The following is a 23814-nucleotide window of genomic DNA, read 5'->3' on the forward strand; positions in this document are numbered from 1 at the left end:
TCCCTGGGTAGAACTCTCTGGCCTCAGCATGAAGATTCCTTCTTTACTTTGAAGACCGGAGGGGGCAAAAGAGGAGATTTGATCTGTCAGATTTGCTGTTCCCCAGTAAATCGGCGCGACTCCCATTTGCTGAGCTGTCACCGGTTCGTGTCTGGCGGAGATGACTGTCAGCGGCTGTGAGTTTCGGTGTTTCCATCCCTGCCGCTTTGCAGCGATTACTCCTTCGTGTTCTCGGCTCAGACGGGCCTGGCGGTGAGATCTCGCTCTGCGACGGGAGAATGGCTGCTAGAATGGGCCTCATTTCCTCCCTGCACCATTTCCCAGTTACGCTGGAGTTCTTCTTCCCCGGCCAGCCAGCGTGCCGTGAAGACTCCTTCTTCCTCAGGCAGGGAAATGGCCAGGTGAAGGTCTGAAACCCACCGGGGGGGGGGGCGGGGGGGGATTTGTCACAGCAAGAAAGCCGCTGCTCCTGCAGCTTAAAACGGAGTTAGCCTCAAACTGCCAGGAGCGTGTTTGATATTGCGGGGAGGTGCTTGGGCAACAGGCATTAATTAGCTGGGTTCTCCTCCCTGCCGGCTGTGCAGATCGCGGCCCCGGTGCATCCAGCCGGCAGCCAGAGACCGACGTCTGCAGGTGGAGAAGGGGAGCTGAGGCAGCTGCAGAAGGCAGAGGTCTTGTAGGCAGCGTGGATCTCCGACAGCATATGGTCTGCGCAACTCGTTCTCTTGAACCCAGTGGGGCTGCTTCTGGGGCCTGGAGCCCCTGAGGCTTTTCAGAGCTGGGGTCAAGTCCCTGCCCTGCCCTAGACGCCAGTGGTTTTGGGGCAGGTCGCTCAGGGACAGGTTTTTAACGGTGTTTAGGTACCTGAAATGCAGGTTGGCACCCAGCGAGCTTTTCCAAAGTACTTAAAACACCTCAGTTTCCCATCTGTACAGCAGCCCTGCCGCACAGGGCTGTGTGAGGGTAAATCCATTACAGACCAAGCTAAATGGGCCATATAAGCACCACCGATAGTGTCAAGCCGTCTGGAAGTGACTCACCAGCGTGACCACCACGCTCAGGGCAGGCTGTTAAGAACCAGGCACGATCCCCAGATTGGCTGAGTTCTGTACTTAACCTTCACCGGCGAGTTACCAAGTGTAAACTCCTCTGGCGCTTAACATGGAGTCACAGGCAGTCCCCTAGGGTGCCCCAGTCTGTCTCGCCACCCAGGTGAGCCTCCCTTGTGATAGATGGTCCCTTACACCAAGGATCACAGGAATATTCAGGTTACTCCCTGTCCCAGCAGACCAGTCACTTACTCCAGGTCAATTGCACATTCTATCTCACACCAAAGCAAGTGCTTGTAGCCAATCTTATGATATTTATTATCTCATAAATCCTAATGATTTATTAACTAGGAAAAGGAAAGAAGAGTTATTTACAAGGTTAAAACAGGAAAAGACACACACATACGGGAGATGCAGTCTTAAATTTCAAAAGGTAATAGAAGCTTCTATAATAAGCAAGCTCTATATGTCCTTTAGGGCTAACCCAGGCTAAGCACTGGGAATCTTTTGCTTATGCCTAGTAATCTTGGCCCCCCCAGAGTCCAAGCAGCATAAAGATCCAGTTCTGCCCTGTTCGGGGCTTTGATATCCTTCCCCCGTTCTACCAGGAGCTGCAATGTTTGCCGATGGGAGGCATTCACTTGCAAGAGTTATCTTCCCTGGTGTAGGGAAAGAGTAAACAACAACAGCCTTGTGTCCTCTTTAATGGCCCACTTTAGTCCGTCCGGCATCGGCGGGCCTTCCTTGTCGGGCAGGACACGAGCCCTTCTGTTGAGACCACACGTCCCCCTCGTTCACGTCTCTCTCTCCTGTCTGGCGATTGACCCAGTCCCAGAGCCGTACAATGCAGACTTGCAGCATGAGATGCGGATGCTATACGTGAGATTAACGCCGGCGGCCACTCGCGAGCGTTCGATAACACTCTTATCGCTCTGGTACCCAGTTAGCAATGCCAGCCCGCAGCTGAGCCAGCCTGAGTCCAGCTCGGTATATGTCAGCGCCCCGGGCCTGGGCTGCCAGCGTCACAGAGAGCTGTGTTTGTAGGATCCAGGGCTGTATTTGAGGAAGTCCCACAGAACCTCTGGGGGGGGGAAGGGAGTGTCGTTACCCTTTAATGAGGCATCATGGGGTGAAAGGACTTGCTCAAGGTGATAGACTGTTTCAAGCCGGAAGCAGAGCAGGGATTAGAAGCCGGGCCTGTGCTTGGAGCCGTTACTTCTGCTGCGGGGCCTGACTACCCCTTTCTCTCCCTGCTCCGAGACCCTGAGTCGACCGTCCTACTGGCTGGGCCCCAGCCCTCGCGACCAGGGACTGGACATTTCCAGGCACGAAGTGTCACTGCCACGTCTCCCGCATTGGCTCAGCCCAGCGTGTAGCTCTCAGGGGGATTAATATGGAAATAGACCTTTCAGACTAATTAACAGCCGTGGAAATGAGAGCAGCCATCCAGCCCAGGGAACCTGGGAGCTGCTTGAAATGCCGGCTGTAGCTTTGCGTTACCATTTCCTTTCAGAGCTGCAGCGTTTCAGCCGACCGGGGGACGGGAGGTGGGCGGGTTGGCTGCCGTCTCAATCCAGACCCGGTCTCTGGGGATCGGTAGCCGTATTTCAAACCTGCACCCCCTGAATCCCAACTTCTGGGAGGTCCCCAGCTCAGGAAAGCGCTGACAGTCAGCGAGACCTATGCAGGTCCTGACGTGCTGCCCTGAGGCATGCCCCTGGAGCCTGAGGTCAGATGACCAGGAATTGTTCTGAAAGTCCCGGCTTCTAAATTGGATGCTGTTGTGGGGTTAGGTTTGTTTGTTTGGTTTTTTTTTTTTTGCTGTGAACGAATCAATCTCAACTGGCCAGGGGTAAACTGAGGCAGGAAATTAGAAGGTTTCTAACTATCAGAGGGAGGTTCCGGAGCAGCCCCCCAGAAGTGTGACAGGTGTACTGTTAATTCCATAGGGTTTAAAACTTCCCTGCCTGTCTGGATGCTGTGAAATGCTCTGGGTGGGTACAGCGCTGCTGCCCGATGCACTGAGTACCCCCAGGTACAGAGCCCCTGCTATCGGATGCATCTGGTATTCTCCGTGTACAGAGCCCCTGCCCTGCTGCCGGATGCACCGGGCACCCCCCGTGTACAGTGCCCCTGCCCTGCTGCCGGGTGCACCGGGCACCCCCCGTGTACAGTGCCCCTGCCCTGCTGCCGGATGCACCGGGCACCCCCCGTGTACAGTGCCCCTGCCCTGCTGCCGGATGCGCCGGGCACACCCGGGTACAGAGCCCCTGCCCTGCTGCCGGATGCACCGGGCACCCCCCGTGTACCGTGCCCCTGCCCTGCTGCCGGATGCACCGGGCACCCCCCGGGTACCGTGCCCCTGCCCTGCTGCCGGGTGCACCGGGCACCCCCGGGTACAGAGCCCCTGCCCTGCTGCCGGGTGCACCGGGCACCCCCCGGGTACAGAGCCCCTGCCCTGCTGCCGGATGCGCCGGGCACCCCCCGTGTACAGTGCCCCTGCCCTGCTGCCGGATGCACCGGGCACCCCCCGTGTACGGAGCCCCTGCCCTGCTGCCGGATGCGCCGGGCACCCCCCGTGTACGGAGCCCCTGCCCTGCTGCCGGATGCGCCGGGCACCCCCCGGGTACAGAGCCCCTGCTCTGCTGCCGGATGCGCCGAGTACCCCCCGTGTACAGTGCCCCTGCCCTGCTGCCAGATGCACCGGGCACCCCCCGGGTACAGAGCCCCTGCCCTGCAGCGGCCATTCCAAAGGCTTCGAGCGCGGGCTCGCGTGGGAGCTGCGCTCAGCTTGTGTGAGGCTGGGGGTGCCCCGTGTCACCTCCCGCACCCTCCTCCCTCCCCCAGATCAGACCCCACCTGCGGCTCCCTCGTCACAGCATGGGAGCGCCTCGCCCCACTGGTAGAAACTGCCCTCGCCGCACCCCGGGACAGGTGATCTCCATCGTACAGACGAGGCACAGGGGGACGAACTGAAGTGTCCAAAGGTCACACAGAGGGCGAGTGTCTGGGCCAGGAGTTGAACCCCGATCTCCGGGTCCCCGTCTGGTGCTGTGTCCGCTAGGCTCCTTCCTACCCGGAGTCAGAAGATAGTCTCGCTCAGCGAGAAGAGAGGCGGTGCCCATGTGTATGCAGGGCTGATGGCCTGTTCGAGCCCCGAAACGTGTGCCCCTGTGACTGAGTGCAGTGCTTTCTTCCCCCTAGGAGCATGTGTACATTTACCTGCTGGACGGAGAAGCCAGGCTGACCTGCGACGACCCTCCCCACGAGCTGCCTCCCGAGGGAAAGATCAGGTAAGCCCCAGCGGTGGTTACGCGCAGCAGCCCTGTCTATGTCCCATAGCCGCGCAAAAGAATCCCCTTGCTCGGGCTCAGCTGCACTGCGCCCCTCAGGAATTAGCTATCGATAAGACCAGATTTTCACCCCATTTTGCGGGACTTGAATGTGGGTCTCCTATGTGCCAGGCTGGCCACCTACCCACCTGGCTATAGAGACTCAGCATTTTCCTGAAGGCCAAAATGTCCCAGGCTCGGTCCAAGCCCCCCGCAGGTGAACTTGGGGGACATGTTTGAGCCAAGTCATTTCAGCTGCTTTTTGTGGGGGAAAAGGGAGGGTCAAAGCCCTTGGTTCTGTATTTTTCAGTTGAACGTTCTGGGCTTCATTTGAGGCACCAGAATTCGGACACTCTCTTAAAAACGTCAGCGATTCTTATTAGGCCCTGATAGTCTGGTCTGATTATTTTAGGAGGACTTTAAAAAAATGAGTTTGCGGTGTTGGGATTTTCTAATTAAAGTAAGAGGCTGGTGTAACTTTAACGACGATTGAAGGGAGGAACTCCAAACTTGGCTGCTTTTGTAGCCCTCGCTGCAGCCGGAAAAAAACCTCCAGTGTGAAGAAAATGAACTCAGGACTGGGGAAGTTCTGACCCTGCGAAGGCAGCATGGTTATACACAGCCGTGTGCTTTTCAGTGCTTTCTAATGGCGAGGGGAATTAACCGACGGAGCGCCTTACCTAGGGACATGATGGATTTGTCACTTGACATCTTTAAGTCAAGACTGGGCACCTTGCTGAAAGCGATGCTCTACTCAAACAGAAGTTATGGGCTTGATACAAAGTTTACTGGTGAGGTTCTCTGCTCTGTGCTACGCAAGAGATCAGACAACTGGCTGTCGTGGTCCTGGCTGTATCTATGAATCCAATGGGACAGGGATTTGTCTCCGTCTTTATGTATCGAGCCTTGTCCCATTGGGCAGTCCGTTGCTGCGTGGCCCCAGGCGAGAGATGCGGGAGTGTGGCAGGGATTTCTAAAGCTCTTTTGAAAATGTTCTGTGTGCCCTCATCGCCACCCTCTATTGGGTAGAATCAGCACTGCTCAGCAGTGTGTCATAGGCCCGATACTGTTGCCGGCTACCCAAGGTTCCCCTGTGGCTGAGGGCTGGGTTTCTTTCTGAGCAGGAGGATCTGGATTCTAGCCTTGCTGCTGTTTTGTACCTCCAGTAAGAAATGACGCAAAGTGGAGCAATAAGCATGGAATCCCCGGTGGCCCTGGGTTTGTTACAATATATTCTCACTTTCTCTAGTTATTCGGTTCTCTGGGGTATGAGAATAAATCACTGGCATTTCTTCTTGACTCTCATCTGCCTGCAGAACTACTGCGGCCTGGGCTGGCGTTCGTTAGGAAGCAGCCGGCTTGCTGAGTAGACCATTAACCAGAGATCAATGGAGTTGGTACAAAGCTTCGTTCAGTCATTTGAGTTCCTCTCTCTGCAGCATGAAATCACTTGCTAGCCGGTCAAATGGAGCAGCGGCGGGGAAGGGGGGGCAGATTTACAAGCACAGCACTTTGCTTTCCCGTTTGCCTGTCGCCGGAAATTGTTTTACATCTGTACGGGAATTTACAGCTAATGGGAGTGAAGGTTGAGGCAGCCCTAGAGGGACAGTGAGGGAGCACTGTACAAACTTCCCGCACGGCTCTGCCAGTGCATCTCAGTCCTGGTCTTCAGTTCCACCCTCTGCTGTTCCAGTCCTGGCCCATCACGTGGGCCCGATTAACAGCTGTTTGCTAATCCACTGCCTCACGCAGGATTCCTGTTCTGTGGGTCCTTTTAAATGTTTTCAAGTGCTGGCAGCCCTTAGTAATTCTGTGGCTCCCAGCACCTGGGTATCTGAACAGCACTCAAACTCTGTGAAGTCAGTCAGTGGCCCTGTTCTCCCCATTTTAACAGATGGGGAAATTGAGGCATGGAGAGGGGAAGTGACTTGCCCAAAGGTCACACGGGGAGTCAGTGGCAGAGCTGGGAATAGAACCCAGTAAGGGGAGAAGAGTTGGCCTTATGTATACAAATATCACTTCACCCATCACTGAAATGCAACCGCCTCTGGGGTGCAGTGTGGCAGCTGACTCACCTGGAAGTGGAAGACCGTCCTCTGTAGGGAAGAATTGTTTTTTCCATTCGTTCATTAGCCCTGCTAAAGATCTCTGCCTCACAGACATTTTTGAAAAACATTCTAGTACCTGGGTGCACCAGTGAAACCACCATGGACAGATGGCTGGATAGGAGTTTCGTTCTGCGCAGGACGGAAGGAGGTGGCATCCTTCATTTTTTATTTATTTGTGTGTAAGGACAATAGCATGAAAACAGGATTATTGTTATTTAGGAATCTTAATCCTCTGCTTTTGTGACATCGTTGTCTCCATGGTAACGAATTGTGATGTTAAAACAGAGGATTATGACCTCACTGGGGGGAGAGGGAACTGAAAAGCCCAGGGAATCCTGGTTTCGTGCAACTCCCCCTGCAGTGGAAAAGCAGGCTAGGGAGAGAAGCAGTTAATTCTGCTCTGAGAGGAGCAGGGCTATCTCTGAACACAGCCCGCTTTTCCCATGTGCATCCAGAATTCTCCTGGCAGCGTGTCGGGGAAGCCTGCCACTGCTCTGCTCTGTGAGGCCTTCAGACCCCAGGGCTGACAACCCCACACCTTTCGCTGGCTCTAAAATGTACATCCTCCTGCCCCAAAAGCACAAGCTCCTTCCTCATGCACTAGAGGAGAATCTCCATCAGCTGCCTGCAGTAGAAAATCTATGACACACACCTGGGCAGTTCCCATTCTATCCAGTAGAGGGCAATGGTGATCTAGATACACTAGCCCATTCATTACAATACTTGTGTAAACCCAACTTTCTCCCCCCCGTGCTTCTCGGCTCCCTGACTCCACTGCTAACTAGGTTTGCTCTTTTCTGCTCTGGGAAAGGAGAGGCTCTGTTAGGCAATAAGCTGAGAGAGAAGGAGGCAGAAATTAAATTGTTCCATTCAGTGACTCAGCACTCCACCCCTACTTAATTTCTTAGCTGCCATATATCTCGGTCTGGCACCAGCTCCATGAAACGCTGTCACCATATTAATAAAGCCAGAGGGTTTTATAGCTCTCAGAGTCGCTGGGTTTTAAGCTTGATTTTCTGGTGCGTTCTGGGATGGCTCTAGGGGTGCAGTGATAAATACATTGAGATTGTAAGGCGCTCAGCTGCTAAAGGAATGCGGGCTGCATAAATTCAGCATAAGAGAATGGTAACTGGAGATAAGTACCTCAGGGATGGCAGTTTAATGATAAGAGAGAAACCATTGCAAGCTCTAACCGCTGCTGCAGAATGTCGGCGTTTCCAAAGTAGGAAGCCTTGTTTCTATGCGACGCAGAAGTAGCTGTGGAACTCCCTGTGGTAGGAAATTACTGAGGCAAATCATGAGAATAGCAGCGGATAAGAGAAGAGTCGGAAAGGCTTTCAGTTCTTAGGCCTGAGCTACACGCAGATTTTGTACCGGTCTAACTATGTCAGCCAGGGAGGTGGTTTTTTTACCGATACCCTTAAACTGGTACAATGCCTCGTGCGGATGCAGTTACCTGGTACACCCTGTGCTCTCATCCCTCTGCCCGTACCCGTATAATGGGGAGCAAGGGAAGGCGATGTGTTTTGTGCACACGTGGTCGGGAGTTCTGTTGGCTGAGACTTCCTCTGCGCGCAGCTCCCTGCCTCCGGCTCGGATCCTGGCCTGCCCCACAGCCGCCTCATTCATCCAGGTCGCCCTTCCCCTCCACAGCCCCGCACGCTGCAAGCTCCCTCTCGCTACGAATCCCTCACCGTGGAGAGGCGCTGATCCTGTTCTAAGCAGGGACTGGCCCGGCAGCCAGCGGGTGTCAGCCTGGCCCTGCTTGACAAACAGGGCCACTGCGGATGTTTCTGAGCTGCGGGAAGAAACGAACACGCAGAGGGAGGAGACTGGCAGGGGCTGGCGTGGCGCTGGCTCTCCCAAATGCCAATCCGGGAGACTTTTCGTGCCGAACCAACAGCCCCGGAGACTTCTATGGAACAGGTGCCGCAGGAGCAGCAGCAGGCCAAGCGATCCCCGTTGAAGGGCTACAGCCCAGCCCTGGCATGAGGGGAGGAGACCGAACCCAGGCCCCAGTCTACCCTGGGCCTCTCTGCTTAGGAGCATAAACTCAGCCCCAGCTGTGGGCAGATCAATCGGCCCTTTTAGGGCACAGACGCGGGATCAGCATTTTGCTCCTTGCTGGGGACGGGTGCCAGTCAGCGCAGGAGATGGGACACCTCGCATGGAGATAGATCATCGGCCTATCTTGCTCATTGGTCCATGCACAGGAGTGTGCCTGGGACCAATGTCCTCGGTGAGCGCTGGATAATGAAGGGGGGAGCTTCTGTCTGGTTTGCCCCGCTGGGGTTGCTAGGGCGGGTTCCACCATTCCACACGCGCAGCCGGTGCTGCGGCCGTACTTCTGAGCCCTGCCCCGCCCCGCCGGGTTATGGGGGAGCTGTGCCCACGGCCCAGCGTGCTGCCCAGTCCCATCTCATTGTTTCCGGGGCTCCCCCCCCAGTCTGTGTGTGTCCATCCGCTGTCTCTCAGCTTCCATTCAGCTGTTCGAGGCAGGGACCATCCGTCAGGGGTTTGTATAGCACCCACTGTAATGGGCCCCTGATCCAGGATCTGGGCCCCTGGGTGCTACTCCAATGCAGATAATGATTAGGAATCTCCATGCACTCAGAGCCTGGCGTTCCCGAGGCGCTGAGCAGTGACAACTCCAGCTGCAGCCAACCGCAGCTTTGCAAATCAGGCCCCCAGCATCATCCTAACAATCCCTAGCTCTTACCTAGCTCTGTTCATCCGCTGCTCTCAGGGCGCTTTACAAAGGAGGTGAGTGGCATGACCTCCATTTCACACATGGGGAAACTGAGACACGGAGCATTCAAACAGCAAGGCACTGATCGAGCCAGGGTCTTGGCCTTCCGGAAACTAACAGACTCTCCCAGCTGACCTGGCTTGTCCCACGTTCCTGGGCAAGGCAGGGAACTCTGCCTCAGTCGTTCTAAAGTCCTGGTCTGGAATATGGAAGGGATCATTCCAGGGTGTTCACTTCCATCACCAAGTCTCGATGGCGCCAGCTATTGTGGGACAGCAAATAAAAGCATGAGGCAGGGAGTCGAGAGACTCCGTCGCTATCACTGCCTCATTCTGTGACCTTGGGCAAGTTCCTCCTCTGATCCGTGCCTCAGTTTCCCTACCTGTAAAATGGGGGTGGTGACACCGACCTGCCTTCGTAACGTGCTGCACGATCTAGGCATGGGAAGCGCTGGATGTAATTGTTAGTTTCCTATGCGGGCTGAATTTCCTCTGTATTTAAAAACATAATGGATTGCTGAACTGGTTAAATTGGAGATCCGGAGCAGCGACCTGGCTGCTGATCCTTGTGGCTAATGGCCCGTCTGCTGCGTCATCGGGAGCCGGTCACCTGGATGTTCCCACTCTGGGAGTGCCACAAGCAGCCAGCCCTGGTTTAATTAAACTTTTTAAAGGCAGCCTTGTAAAAATACTGCGGTGGCCTGGAGAAACGGATCCTGGGTGTGTTTGGAAGCGAAATACTCTGACGGGTTTCAGCATAAATTATTCAGGTCCGGGTGGGGGTGGGAAGCTCCACGCATGCAGAGTCTTCTTCAGTCAGCGGTGGCAGAGGAATAGATCTGTTCCTGGCCAGGATAGATTCACACAGGCAGAAGCTGTTCGCTCCCAATGCCTTGCTCCTCACAATCAATGGCTGCAGCAAAGTAGGATTCACAAAGCTGTGTGATCAGCATTATGGAGCCCCCCCACCACTCTCATCACTGGGAATTGAACCCAGGATTTCTGGAGTTTGAGCCTTTGCAGACAGCTAGAGGACTAAACCCCCAGTGGGGAGCAGTCGCAGACTCATATCCTCTGCAGATCAGGTGTGGACGGAGACTCTGGGAGGCACACACTGACTGCTGTGTGACAGCGGCATGGGCTGGTGCCATCCCCCCAGAACTAGAATGAGATTGACAGGTAGGAAGGAACTGAGAAAAGAGCCACGAATAGCTTGGCAGGCTGATTTATGGGATATTATGAACTATCACGTAAACATAGGGTGGATTCCTTGGCTGGTGAGAGATCCTGGCCTCGTTTGCTCTGAAGTCCTGGTGTGGAATAGGAAGGGGTCGCTCAAGGTCAGCGTTTTTCAACTTTTTTTCATTTGCGGACCCCTGAAAAATGTCCGTTTGGAAATCTTTGCCCTAGTCTGCAGATCCCCAGGGGTTGTAAACCACTGCTGTAGGTTGTTAGCTGCCGTCAGGGGTTGTGTGTGTCATTGGGCAGGACAATAGAACAGATAAGGCATGAGACAGGGGTCAGTTTTGCCACTGCCCTGCTGTTTGGCCTTGGGTGAGTCCGTCACCTCTCAGTGTGTGTATCTCAGGGGATGAGTCTGCAGATATTTGACCCCGAGCAGGGAAAGGAATGATTTAGCATGGCAGCCAGCATATGGGATGAAATGGGGAGATAACATCGGGGCTGATTACTAGTGTAACCCTTCTGCCCGTCAGAGTTGGCAGCAACAAGGGCCGGGTTCAGTGTCTAGGGGTTCCATTCCAATAACACCATGCAAAACCGGCTCGAGCCCCACCCAGTGACCTGGGACAAATATATACCACCCCACTGGGCGCCTCCAAGAGGCAATACTTCCCCTCTCGCAAGCACAGAGTCTGAGTGTAGCAAAGCCTTTTAATAACAGAGAGAAACAATGCGGCATTATGTTGGGGAAACACCACCAACAGGATTCATAACACAACCCATGAGCAAAAAACCCACCCCAAGCAAATTGGGGCATGTCCTTTCCCTTTAGTTCTTGAGTCCAGCAACCCAAAATCACCCAAAGTCCCAAAAGTCCAACAACCCAAAAGTCTCTGTCCTGGTCAGGGCAGCCCCAGAGTTCAAAAGTTTATCTGCAGAGTTTTACCTCCCAACCTGGGTGGAGATGGGGGGGGTGTTAAGGGGCACCTTATATGGTCCAAAGCTGATTGCCCCATCTCTCCATGGGGCTCCACTCCGCTCCACCAGCCATCCCATGAATCACACCGCTCTGCCAGCCGCTCCCATGAGCCGCTCCAGCCGTCCCACGAACTGCTCTGCTCCAAGAGCCGCTCTGCTCTGCCAGCCGTCCCGCAAACTGCTCCACAATATATCTTCAGGCTCCCCCACTACTTAACACAACACTCAGTGATTTCAGCTCTTAGTAAGTTTAACTCTTTTGTGATTTCAGCTTGTAGTAGGGGAGCCTCAGTGCTCGTGCACCGCTGGCCCAAAGTGAATTCAGCTCAGCAGCCTGTAACTAGACTCCTAATGGAATCAAAATTAGCTCTGATATTCCACAGTGGAGAGAGGAAGTACAATTAGCATGTAAAGTCCTCACCGTGGGGCCCATACCACCAGCTATTAATACCTATCCCCAACCTCTCTCCATTTGCTGGGTTTTGGAACCCATGACCCTTGCCTAGCGAGTGCTGCTTAGTTGATGGTGAATCCCTCCATCATAACAAAAGGCCAAGTACAGTTCCACTGTCCTTGATTCACATAATCAGGATAATAACAGTTTATTCCTGCCCCAATAACAGAGAAACTGGGGCTCCTATAGCAGCCAAAGTGAGCAGCTAGGCGGGGTGGGTGTGCCTATGCAAATGAGATCAGCCCCCTGAAGTTCTTTTCCACAACCCACCACGACTTGCCACCAGATGTCTGGGTAGAGCTCATCCTGACTGCTTACACTAGGAACAACTTCCTGGCTGTGAGCTGGCATTGGCCATGGAAGGGTCTCCCCATAGGAAGCATGGGAGCCCATCTCTTGGACAATTTACCAGTACCCAGGGCAAACCCAAACTATATGAGTGAGATCACAACCCTGGTGACAACTGATCTTTGTAGCAACCTGCCAGGAACTCGGAGGGAGGAGCACAGGTTGCAGGGGGGAAGCGTTCCGAGAAGGCACCAGGAAGTCAGTCTGGGTGCACATGGCTGGAATGCTGGCTGTGGTTGCAGCAGCTCTGTAAATAGTTCTTTTAATAAAGAGCCACTTTATCTTCTCTTGTGATTGCCCAGCACCTGGTACATGAAACCATCATCACAACCTCCACACCGAGGGTGGGGGTGTTACACCCATTTTACATGTGGGGAAAACCAAGGCATAAAGCGACTTGCCTAAGGTCACACAAGGGGGCTGTGGCAGCACTGGGCATGGAACCCAGGGTCCCCAATTGCCAATCCAGGATCTTAGCCACAAACTAACCCTGTCCCCCATACAGCTTCCCTTGACCTCCCTTGACTTGGGGGGAGCAGCTGGCGGGGAGTTCAGCACCCACATCCACTTCAGGCCTTGTGCTCGCTAAAGTCACCGGAGGGGAAAATACACTTAGGCTGGAAATCTGAGCTCAGGTGGGGCAGCAGCTGCTTTGCCCAGATTTCCCGCATCCAGTGTTTTCCCGATGGGTCAGTGACTCTGTGACTTGCCCGAGGTCCCCAGAGTGAGTGGGCTAGTCAGGCGGGGTCAGCCTGGTTCTCAGCCTTTCTCAGTGATGACTAGAGCAAATGGCCTCTTGGTAGCTTCCCCCTTATAAACAGCGTACGCTCCCCGCGCTCTGTCCGCTCTCTGCCACAGGAGGCTGTGTCTCCTGCCACAGTCTCCATCCTTTTCTTCCAGGTTAGGGGTGAACCAGCCTATGCACCGATATCGGCTCCAGTTTGACATTGGGCTGGCCCTCACCCCGGGGTGCCTCCTATCCCAAGTTCGTCACCCATGCAAAGCACAAAACAAATCAACGCCGGCTTGATAACATATCCAGAACAAGAAAAGGAGGACTTGTGGCACCTTAGAGACTAACAAATTTATTTGAGCATCAGCTTTCGTGAGCTACAGCTCACTTCATTGGATGCATTCAGTGGAAAATACAGTGGGAAGATTTATATACACAGAGAACGTGAAACAATGGGTGTTACCATACACACTGTAACAAGAGTGATCAGGTAAGGTGAGCTATTACCAGCAGGAGAGAAAAGAAAACCTTTTGTAGTGATAATCAAGGTGGGCCATTTCCAACAGTTGACAAGAAGGTCTGAGGAACAGTGGCGGGTGGGGGAGGCAATAAACATGGGGAAATAGTTTTACTTTGTGTAATGACCCATCCATTCCCAGTCTTTATTCAAGCCTAAGTTAATTGTATCCAGTTTGCAAATTAATTCCAATTCAGCAGTCTCTCGCTGGAGTCTGTTTTTGAAGTTTTTTTGTTGAAGAATTGCCACTTTTAGGTCTGTAATCGAGTGACCAAAGAGATTGAAGTGTTCTCCGACTGGTTTTTGAATGTTATAATTCTTGATGTCTGATTTGTGTCCATTTATCCTTTTAAGTAGAGACTGTCCAGTTTGACCAATGTACATGGCAGAGGGGCATTGCTGGCACATGGTGGCATATATCACATTGGTAGATGTGCAGGTGAACGAGCCTCTGATAGTGTGGCTGATATGATTAGGCCCTATGATGGTGTCCCCTGAATAGATATGTGGACACAGTTGGCAACGGGCTTTGTTGCAAGGATAGGTTCCTGGGTTAGTGGTTCTGTTGTGTGGTGTGTGGTTGCCGGTGAGTATTTGCTTCAGGTTGCGGGGCTGTCTGTAGGCAAGGACTGGCCTGTCTCCCAAGATCTGTGAGAGTGATGGGTCGTCCTTCAGGATAGGTTGTAGATCCTTGATGATGCATTGGAGAGGTTTTAGTTGGGGGCTGACGGTGACGGCTAGTGGCGTTCTGTTATTTTCTTTGTTGGGCCTGTCCTGTAGTAGGTGACTTCTGGGAACTCTTCTGGCTCTGTCAATCTGTTTCTTCACTTCAGCAGGTGGGTATTGTAGTTGTAAGAATGCTTGATAGAGATTCTGTAGGTGTTTGTCTCTGTCTGAGGGGTTGGAGCAAATGCGGTTGTATCATAGAGCTTGGCTGTAGATAATGGATCGTGTGGTGTGGTCTGGATGAAAGCTGGAGGCATGTAGGTAGGAATAGCGGTCAGTAGCGGAGGAAGTGAAGGAATCGGGGGCTAGTGCTTAAAGCAAAGGACTGGTATTTTATTCCCTGCTCTGTCGCTGAATCACTCTGTGGCCTGAGGCAAGTCACTTTGCCACTCTGTTCCTCAGTTTACCCATTTGTAACATGGGGATCATACCTCTGTGCTTCAGAAGAGTGATGGCAAAAATAATATTTGTAACCTGCTTTGCTGTTCCTGCTCGCACGGTGCTGCAGAAATCGCGGATTTCAGCAGAGCCCCTCCGGATTTACACCAGTCTCGCTGAGGTCAGAATCTGGCCCAGCGTGGCCGAGAAAGGCGTATCCGTGCCACTGCACGTTAGCCTAGATCCTGCATTTCTGTGGCCCAGCAGCTCCACAGACTTCAGTGGGGCTACTCCAGCTTTACACCAGCGTCGCTAAGAAAAGGGCCCACCCTTTTCAACGGGCGTAACCGTTCGCTGTCATGTCAGGTGACGGACTGAGCTCCAGCATTTTCACTCCCTCTGCGTCCCATCAGGGGCCCGCGTGGCTCTGCAAAGGGCTTGCACCGCAGCGATTTCCCACAAAATAGGTCTCTCTCTCTCTCCCCCTCTGCCTTAGAGAGGTTTACTGCCTTTAGCACAGTTTGTGGCTGCAGGGCCAGAGAGTAACAACCACTGAACTCCTCTGGACAATCAGAGCAGGCGCTAGGCTGAACCCTGGTGAAGGGAGGCTGGATTAACCCTTTCCTAGTGCCAAGCAGTGCACATTCCTAGTGGATGCTCCCAGGGCCAGATCCTGCTCTCTGCTGCCCTGGTGTAAGTCAGGAGGTAACTACGTGGAAGTGAACAGTTACATGCGGGCACGGCCACGGTAAATCCATCTCCAACTCCGGTACCTGTCTGGCCATAGCATCGGAGCAGCTCAGTCTTTTAGAGTCTGTACCCGCACAACACCCCACCCCCATGAGACAGGGCTGTTAGCCCCATTGCAGGGATGGGAAACTGAGGCACAGAGCAGTTAAGTGACTTGCCTGCAGTCACGCAGGAAGTCTGTGGCAGAGCAAGGGAATGGAAACAGGGCCTCCTGCTTCCTAAGCTTTTGCTGTAACCACTGGACCACGCTCCCGAGCCTCCGGGCTGTCTTTGTCATGAGAGAAGATGACTGCAGGCCTGGTGTAAACTAGTGCAGCTCCACTGACTTGTTGCGTCCTCTTGCCCTGGGGTGTATCTGGCCCTGAGTTGCTCCCATCTGGCTGCTCAGTGCTTATTCGGGAGGCTCCAGGGCTCTCTGAAAGGGGAAATCAGCTGAGCACCAGTTTTATTCCATGTGTTGCCAGATCAGTCGGCCCTGGGTCCCTTTAAAGCCCTGTGGAAAGTGGGGGGCTGTGAGCCAAAGGAGGCACCATCACTGCTGATCAGATCAGGGCATTCAACGGGGCTGCGCTCTGCTTGGCTTGTCTCGGGCCTGCTGTTGATCATTCAGTTAGGGCGGGGATTAACCAGGCATGCTGCTCAGGCTGGAAAGCAGCTGATGGCATGCGGAGGGGCGGCTGGCTCATTGCACTGCCCTGAAACCTCCGCTCCACTGGGCATGTGGGCAGGGCTCTGACCCAGATTTGGCCTAACCTGTGCAAGGGCATGATGGCCAGGAATGGCCAGGAGCCTGCGTACTGTGTGCTTTGTATGCAGGACACCGAGCGGCCCTGAACGAGATCGGAGCCCCATTGTGCTAGGCACTGCACGCACACCCAGTGCGAGAGTTCACAGCCTCGCTGGACGAGACGGACAGAAGAAGCCTTCTCAGCCCTGTTCTGCAGCTGGGGGAGATGAGTCCCAGCGAGCGGCTGGTTATTCACACCCATCAGTGCTACCCCCACGCGATCCGCCATGCAGCCAAACTCAGCGCGCGTTCCTCTTCCTTAGTCATAGATCCATCCCTAATCACCGTGTTTGTTCTGCTCTGAATTACCTCCGATCTGTTGACATCCCACTGATAACAGGATGCATCCAGAGCTGGCCACGCTATTCCAGGCGCGGTCTTACTGGGACCATCAGTAGGGTGACCAGACAGCAAATGTGAAAAATTGGGACAGGGGGTAATTGGAGCCTATATATAAAAAAGACCCAAAAATCGGCACTGTCCCTATAAAATCGGGACATCTGGTCACCGTAACCATCAGGCGCGCAGTCCCTGCTCTCTGACGTGGGACCTGGCACCGCTCCTTGTTTGAATTGGGCGGGGCTGCAGGAGATTGCCGGGCAGTGCCCCGGCTTCATTGTCACAGCTGCGGTAAAAATCCCGTAGGCAAACAGTTGTAAAAGGGAAGGTGCTGTAAATGGTACGTAGACACGCACCCCAAGTGTATCTCTTGTGTATACCGAGCCATAAAACACTCTTCAGCACAAGCAGGGTCCTGCTGCACAAACAGCCATAAAGGGGCTAAGTGGCCACGCACCAGATGGCGGGTCTCCCGTAAACCTCTCGCTCTTGTGCCCCGTGGTCGGGAACACGTGTGCCTGTCTCACGGCTGACCCCTTCTGGCTGGACCCTGGACGAGACAAGAAGCAGAGGCCTCCATCGGGAAGATGGGCTCAAGGACCGTGCCCCGCCTCACCCACCGTACGGAATACCCCCTGTCACACCCACCCCAAGCGGTGGCCCCTACCCTACACCCAGCACAGAGCGTCCCACAGAAGGACTGAGGAAAGCTGCAGTGAGGACCTCTGGCTCGGCCTGTGAGCTGCAGGCGGGACAGGCCAGGGACCTCGCAGCCTGTACGCAACAGCAAAGGAATCTTCTCTCTGGCCCAGATGGCACAAAATCAGTGTGAGCAAACAGCAAAGTCACGCCTGCTGGCTTAATGACAGCAGATGAGAGCCGGGGGGCAGAGACAGGCTGGGTGGGCGTGAAACCGCTGCCTTGTCTCCGCTACATAGGGTTGCCAGTACAGCTGTGCTCCTAGCAGAGACGGGGCTCGTACTGGAAGACGGGTGCTTTTGCAGTTTAGTGTATACCGGTTTCCCAAATGACAGAAGTTACACTGGTGAAAGCTACTCGGAATCTCTTCTGTCTTTTTATTTGCTGGTGTATCTGCGTCTACGCTAGGGCACAGCTATGCTGCTAGGGGATACGTGTTTCACTCTCCCACGCCAGCAAGACCTGTAAGTGTGGACCAGGGCTGAGCCAGTGAGTTGGCGATGGGCCCAGAGAGGCAGGCAGGCTGTTTACTCAGGGACCCAGGGGTGCATTGAAAGGGACCCACCGGCATTCTTACCCAGAGGCGTCCACACCCCCAGCCTGGTGGGTCATCTCTTCCATCTTCTCGCCTTAGCTTCCTAGGGCTGCGGGAAAGCCGCCCTGCCCCACGGCGTCCTCCCGCGGTACGGCAGATCTCGCTTTGCTTTGCCCTCAGGGAGAGAGGATGAGCCAAGCCCGCTGGGATCCGGCAGAATGATGCCCTTGGAACACCTGGCCGCTAGGGGCTGACTTGAGACCATCCCAATCTATTCCCACCTGCCGCCCCTCTGAACCAGGTCCCTCTGGGGCAGGCCGGTGCCAACCCCCAGCCTGGAGCCCATCGCAGGCGGCCGTGCTAGCAGGAGGCCGGGCTGGCTGGGAAAAGGGCCTTGCTGACAGTTTAACTGCGCGAACCGGTTTTCTATGCTGTTCCGCGTTAGTGACTCCAGATCGCCCCGGCGTCATTCCAGGTCTGTCTCCCCCGCTGAGTTAATCGAGTGATCTCCGCTCGAGGGACTCCCCTCCACTTCGCCCAGCTGGAGTGAGAGCAGAGGGCCCTGAAGCGGCTGTATCCACGCTGGCGCTGCGCTCGCTGGTCTGTGGCCCTGAGAGTGCCAGGGGCCCATCCCCTGCCTCTTAGTACTGCCTGGGCGGAGCCGCTCTCGGGATGCTTTCCCAGGGGATTATGGGAGAACCAGCCCGGAGAAATCCAGGGACCGGTGCCCACCTTGTAGCGCAGACCAGAGGGGAGAGCTTTGCCCTGGCTTGGGACAGCGTTGCGTTTAAAAGTCTGCGAGGGTTTAAAAGGGGAGCCGGAGCCTGACTTCGGAAGGGAGAGGGTGTGCAAAGGCCGTTCAAAGCGGGAAGTCGGTATTAAGGTCACGTTAACGTCTGAGCATGAATTGGAGAGGAAGGCGGGGCTTGTGGGTGAGGCACTGAGCTAGGCTTGGGAGAGCTGTACCCAGGGCCAGACTTCCCAAGGGCTTTAGGCACCAAAGCTGCAGGTCGGCACCAGGCAGGATTTTCACAATCCGAAGCTGCAGGTAGGCCGCTAAGTGCCATTGAAATCGGTGAGCTCGGCACCCAGCTCTGCTCTATCTGTAGCTTCAGGGGCCTAAAGACCTTTGGAATCCAGCCTGCCATGGCCTCCCTGTGCCATCTCGGGCCAGTCCCTTGGTCGAGCCGTGCCTTAGTTTCCCATCTGGAAATGGGGATAACAACCTTTCCTTTGCCACTCATGTCTGGCCACACGGTAAGGCCCAGGTCCTCAGAGGTGCTTCGGCATTGCTCTGCTTAGCATTGCACTGCCTAACCCTGGGTGGGCGGCTGCCCGGTGGAACCCGCGCCAGGTGCCCAGATAATCCAGACCCTGGGGTGAAGCACCTAAGCCAGAGCAGCCGTCCAGGTCAGTCATGCTTTAGCGGCCAAACCTTTCTCTCTTGCCCTGTCTTCTGCTCCATCCCTCTGCCACGCTCCCCCTGGGTCTCCCTGCCCACTCCCCCGCCCCGCTGTCTTTTGTGTGCTGCCCCCGGCTCCCCTGGTGTGGCAGGTATCAGCTGTTAAGCCGGCTCAGGGCCTGCTGTGGGGCCGGGCCTCACGGGTGAAACAGGCATCCGCCGGCCTCATTTGAGGGTCCCCACCCACTGGGGATGCCAGGTTTCGAGCAGGCGTCAGTTGTGGGGCACATCGGGGCTTAGCTGGCTTGTGAATGCCAACTTTTGTTGTTTAGAGGTGTTAAAAAACCACACACGCCCCCGAAAGACAAGTTTTATCAACGACAAGCGCTGGTGTGAACAGCGCTTTATCTGCAGGAGAGCTCTCCTGCGGACAATGCTAATGCGGCTTGTTGGGGGTGGAAATATTTCATTACAGCCGTGTCGCTAAAAGCTGCATAGCCTCTGGAACACAGATATCACCGGAAGGATCAAGGCAGGCAGCAACTCACAAGCATTCAGTAGTCTAAACACCAGACCCTTTCTTACAATTCTCATACCTATTTCATCACTATCACCCCACAAATGAGCCAGATGGATTCCCGCTCTGTTTATGTCCAGCTGAGACATGGGGATCTTGGCATGAGCTGGCACCCGGCCTGCCAACATCACAGGTGTATTAACAGGAGTGTCGTATGCAAGACACGGGAGGTTTTTGTCCCACTTTACTCGGCGCTGGTGAGGCCTCAGCGGGAGAACTGTCTCCAGTTTGGGAAACAGATTTCAGAGTAACAGCCGTGTTAGTCTGTATTCGCAAAAAGAAAAGGAGTACTTGTGGCACCTTAGAGACTAACCGATTTATTTGAGCATAAGCTTTCGTGAGCTATAGCTATATATATATATATATATATATATAGCTATAGCTCACGAAAGCTTATGCTCAAATAAGGTTAGTCTCTAAGGTGCCACAAGTACTCCCTTTCAGTTTGGGAAAGACGCGGACAAATTGCAGAGAGTCCAGAGAAGAGCAACGAAAATGATCAAAGGTTTAGAAAACCTGAGCTGGGAGGGAAGGTTAAAAACCTGGGCAAGTTTAGTCTTGAGAAAAGAAGACCGAGGGGGGACCTGATATTAGTCTTCAGATTCGTTAAAGGCTGTTATAAAGAGGGCAGTGATTGATTGTTCCCCATGTCCACTGAAGGTCGGACGAGAAGCAATGGGCTTAATCTGCAGCCAGGGAGATTTAGATCAGATATTAGAAAAATCTATCTAACTCTCAGGGCAGTGAAGCTCTAGAACAGGCTTCCAAGGGAGGTTGTGGAATCCCCCTCACTGGAGGTTTTAAGACCAGGCTGGACAAACCCCTGTCAGGGCTGGTCTAGGTTTACTTGGCCCTGCCTCAGCGCAGGGGGCTGCACTTGACAACTTCTCGAGGTCTCTTCCAGCTCGACACTTCTCTGATCCTGTGTCTGCACTGCACCTAGCACAATGGGGCCCCGACTCCTGGCTCATGGCTCATTTAACAAAATAATTTCTCATATTACCACAGTCCTACTATCCCCATGGAAACTGGTGTCCCCTCTCTTCCCCTCTCTTCATTTCCTTTTCCTCACGCAGGGATCAGAAGTGGATTCCAACAAAGAAAAACCCAAAGCCCAGATAATGACAAAGTCCAAACTAAAAAAAAACAGATTTAATTTGTTCTCTCAACTTGAGGGGAGCGGGGACAAAGCGACTCCACGTCGGAAGGCCCATGGAGTGACCGTGCCTTGTTAATATTCACATGAGCCGCACGTGTGGGCCGGGGGAATGTGTCCGTAGACTGGAGCGTGCGGCTATGCGGATATAAAAGGAAAGACAAAGGAAATAGTGATGGTTTGGGTAAATATCAGAGACCGTTTCTATTGATCCGCTTGATTCATTTGCCAGTTGGCTCCGTCTGGGCCTCTTTCATCTCCTTTATATCCTCAATGAGCCGCCGTTAATTGCATAAACAAACCAGATCAGACGGAACCAGAGACAAATTGAAACTTGACATGAAAAGGAATGAATCCCACCCGCGTGTCTTAGCGGTTTGTCTCTCTCCCATCCTGCCCCCGCCAAGCGCCCTCGGGGCTCTTCCAAATGAAAAACAAAGCCGCAGCACGTGGCGTCTGGAGGGGCAGCCTGGCTTTAATCTCCCTTTGCAAATCCCGCTGTCTGGCGCTGCTGGCTGGACGGAGCAGGGTAGGGGGAGTTTATTGGGTCGGTTGCGGCTGCAAACTTGAGGCAGGGTGTCCCATGTACCTCGCAACCCATGGGCCGCAGCACTGCAGATGAACCCTAATCCAGCCCCTGGCTCTTTGCCGGTGGGTTTAGTGCCAGACTGAGAGCTCAGGACGCGAAAGGACAGACCAGGGATGGGACGTGCAGCCTCAGTGCAGGCTAACCCTGCTGGCCTGCTGCCTGGGCCCCGGAGCGCTGTGCTTCTTGATGGTCGGTTCAGAGCGGGGCCACTCCGCTGAGATTTCCATGAATGGGACCAGTTCCAATGTGGATGTGACACTCTGGCATACTGGGCGTGATGTTCCCTGGTCCGCAGGGGGTAAGCATCTACTACTGCTACCAGCTGATGGAAAGGTCCATGCAGAGACGAAGGACGATCCGGAGGTTAGGACACTAGCTAGACTGAAACTTTGGAGACTTGAACCCAAGTCCTTGCTGTGCCACAGACTCCCTGTGTGACCCTGGGCAAGTTGCTTAGACACTTCGTGCCTCGGTTTCCCATCTATACAATGGGGATAACAGCACTGTCCTGCCTCAAAGGGGGGTGTGAGGATACATACATTAAAGATTGTGACGTGCTCCACTACTGGTAAATGGAGGCCGGCTGAGTAGCTAAGCTAAAGATAGATGAATTTAGTGACTGAGCGCTAATGTAATTCCATTCACTAAGGGCGCCAGATGCTTTTAATACTAAAAGTCCTGGGTTCAAAGCCAGGCAGGGAATGGTGAGGTGAGTATCTGCCTGTTAGGAACAGAGCTGAGACCTCCCACAGCTCGTGTCACCTGAGCCACCAGACCCAGGAGCATTTTCGAAGAGCAAAAGAAGAAGCTGGATGTAGTTTTTCATAGCGAGAGCGTCAATGGGTCCCCCTGGTTGTTGAGTCGTTACCTTTCCATGGGCCATGTGCATCCCGGCCCAGCGCGGGCACCTGGGCTAGCAGCCCTCCGCAGGGCCAGGAGGGCATGAGGTCAGGATCCAGGCCTGGTCAGCTAATGAGCGGGTGGTGGACAAGCATAAACGAGTGCAGGCAGGGTGGATCCAGGCGTGGGTTGTGGGTTGGTGGGGGGGCGCTCCTGTATGGTTAATTTCCACAGTGCTAACCACCACGGCAGCTGGGCATGGGTAGCCCCAAGATTAACTTCCCAGTGTGCCCCCTGAAGCCTGCAGGCACCCCAACATTGGGCCTCAGCTTCTACATAGCTCCAGGTTTGCAAATACCTGACTCATCTGGTCTCGTGGCACTAGCTAGGAGATGGAGGGTCTATTCCCAGCTCTGCCACTGCCTGCCTGCCTGGCCTTGGGCAAGTCCCTTCATCCCGGTGCGGCTCATTTCCCCACTTGTAGCCTGGGGGCTAATAATGACCTATCTCACATGGTGATTGCAACCGTCCATATGTGAATGGTTCTGCAGCCCACAAGATGGCACTTGGAAACTAAGAAGGCATCAGATCTGAATACAAGGAAATACTTCTTTGTATGTATTATTATTTATTTGTGTTACTGTAGCATCCAGGAGCCCCAGCCACAGATCAGGATCCCATTGTGCTCAGCACTGTACAAACACCAAACAAAAATGCAGTCTCTGCCCCAAAGAGCTTACAGGCTATTTTTTGTTAACTGATGGAACTCCCTGCTGCAGGATATTTATTCGCTAGCTTAGGAAGACATAACAACATGAGTAACACAATAACAGATCAGATGAACTATTTGTCTCTTCTGGAATGGTGATTCCTGTTCTCCCAATATTGCATTGTTGTGCATCCCCCATTGGCAGTATCTTTGAGTTGGGAGTATGACCACATCCACAGGGTAAGAAGTAATATTTATTTCAGGGTTTGTTGGGCCTGCCATTGGGGAGCTGTATTCTAGCAGAGTGAGTAAAGGGCTGGGACTCAGGAACCCTAGATTCTCTTCCTGGCTCCGACAGTGACCTACGGGTGACCCTGGGCAGGTTACTTCATCTCTCCGTGCCTCAGTTTCCTGGCCTGTGAAATGGGGTTAACAGCACCACCTTTGCAGAGTGCTCTGTGGATGACAAGGGGCCAGACAGGTGCCAACGTTATTGCTTGGAATCCCCTGGCCACCGGCTTCCTGAGGGACAGCCCCGTTGGAGAAGCTTTCGGCGTAGCACCGCAGCCCTCGCGGCACGGCTGACGTGAACCCTCCCTCCTTCAAATGCTCTCGGCACGTCTCATCGGCCTCTCAGAGCAGCAAAACGGGGCACGGTAATGAGAGGCAGCCAGGCGAGGATGAGAAGTGGTAACAGGAGAAGAGCCACAGCCTGGGAGATGTACGCAAGATTGTCCTGTTTTGCCCACAGCTGTGCACCTCGGGCAATCACTTGCCCCAGTGCACAATGCTCGTGCAGACATTTTGCCCTGTCAGAGCAGGCTGCCCGAGGGGCATGGGCCCAGGAAATGGATCCCCGGGCGGCTAGCGGAAGAAAG

General features: G+C 54.1%; 1 protein-coding gene across 3 annotated transcripts in view; it reads left to right on the forward strand.

The window, feature by feature from the left end:
* The window catches only part of PDE2A (phosphodiesterase 2A), a 363204-nt gene that overhangs the window by 248572 nt on the left and 90818 nt on the right, over positions 1-23814 (forward strand). For all 3 annotated transcript variants that reach the window (XM_037914731.2, XM_037914822.2, XM_043527204.1), the window contains one exon: positions 4254-4342. In XM_037914731.2, coding sequence (XP_037770659.1) covers positions 4254-4342 — 89 coding nt within the window. The remainder of the gene's footprint in view (positions 1-4253; positions 4343-23814) is intronic.

Source organism: Chelonia mydas, chromosome 1 (genome assembly GCF_015237465.2).
Source record: "Chelonia mydas isolate rCheMyd1 chromosome 1, rCheMyd1.pri.v2, whole genome shotgun sequence".
Lineage (NCBI taxonomy): Eukaryota > Metazoa > Chordata > Testudines > Cheloniidae > Chelonia > Chelonia mydas.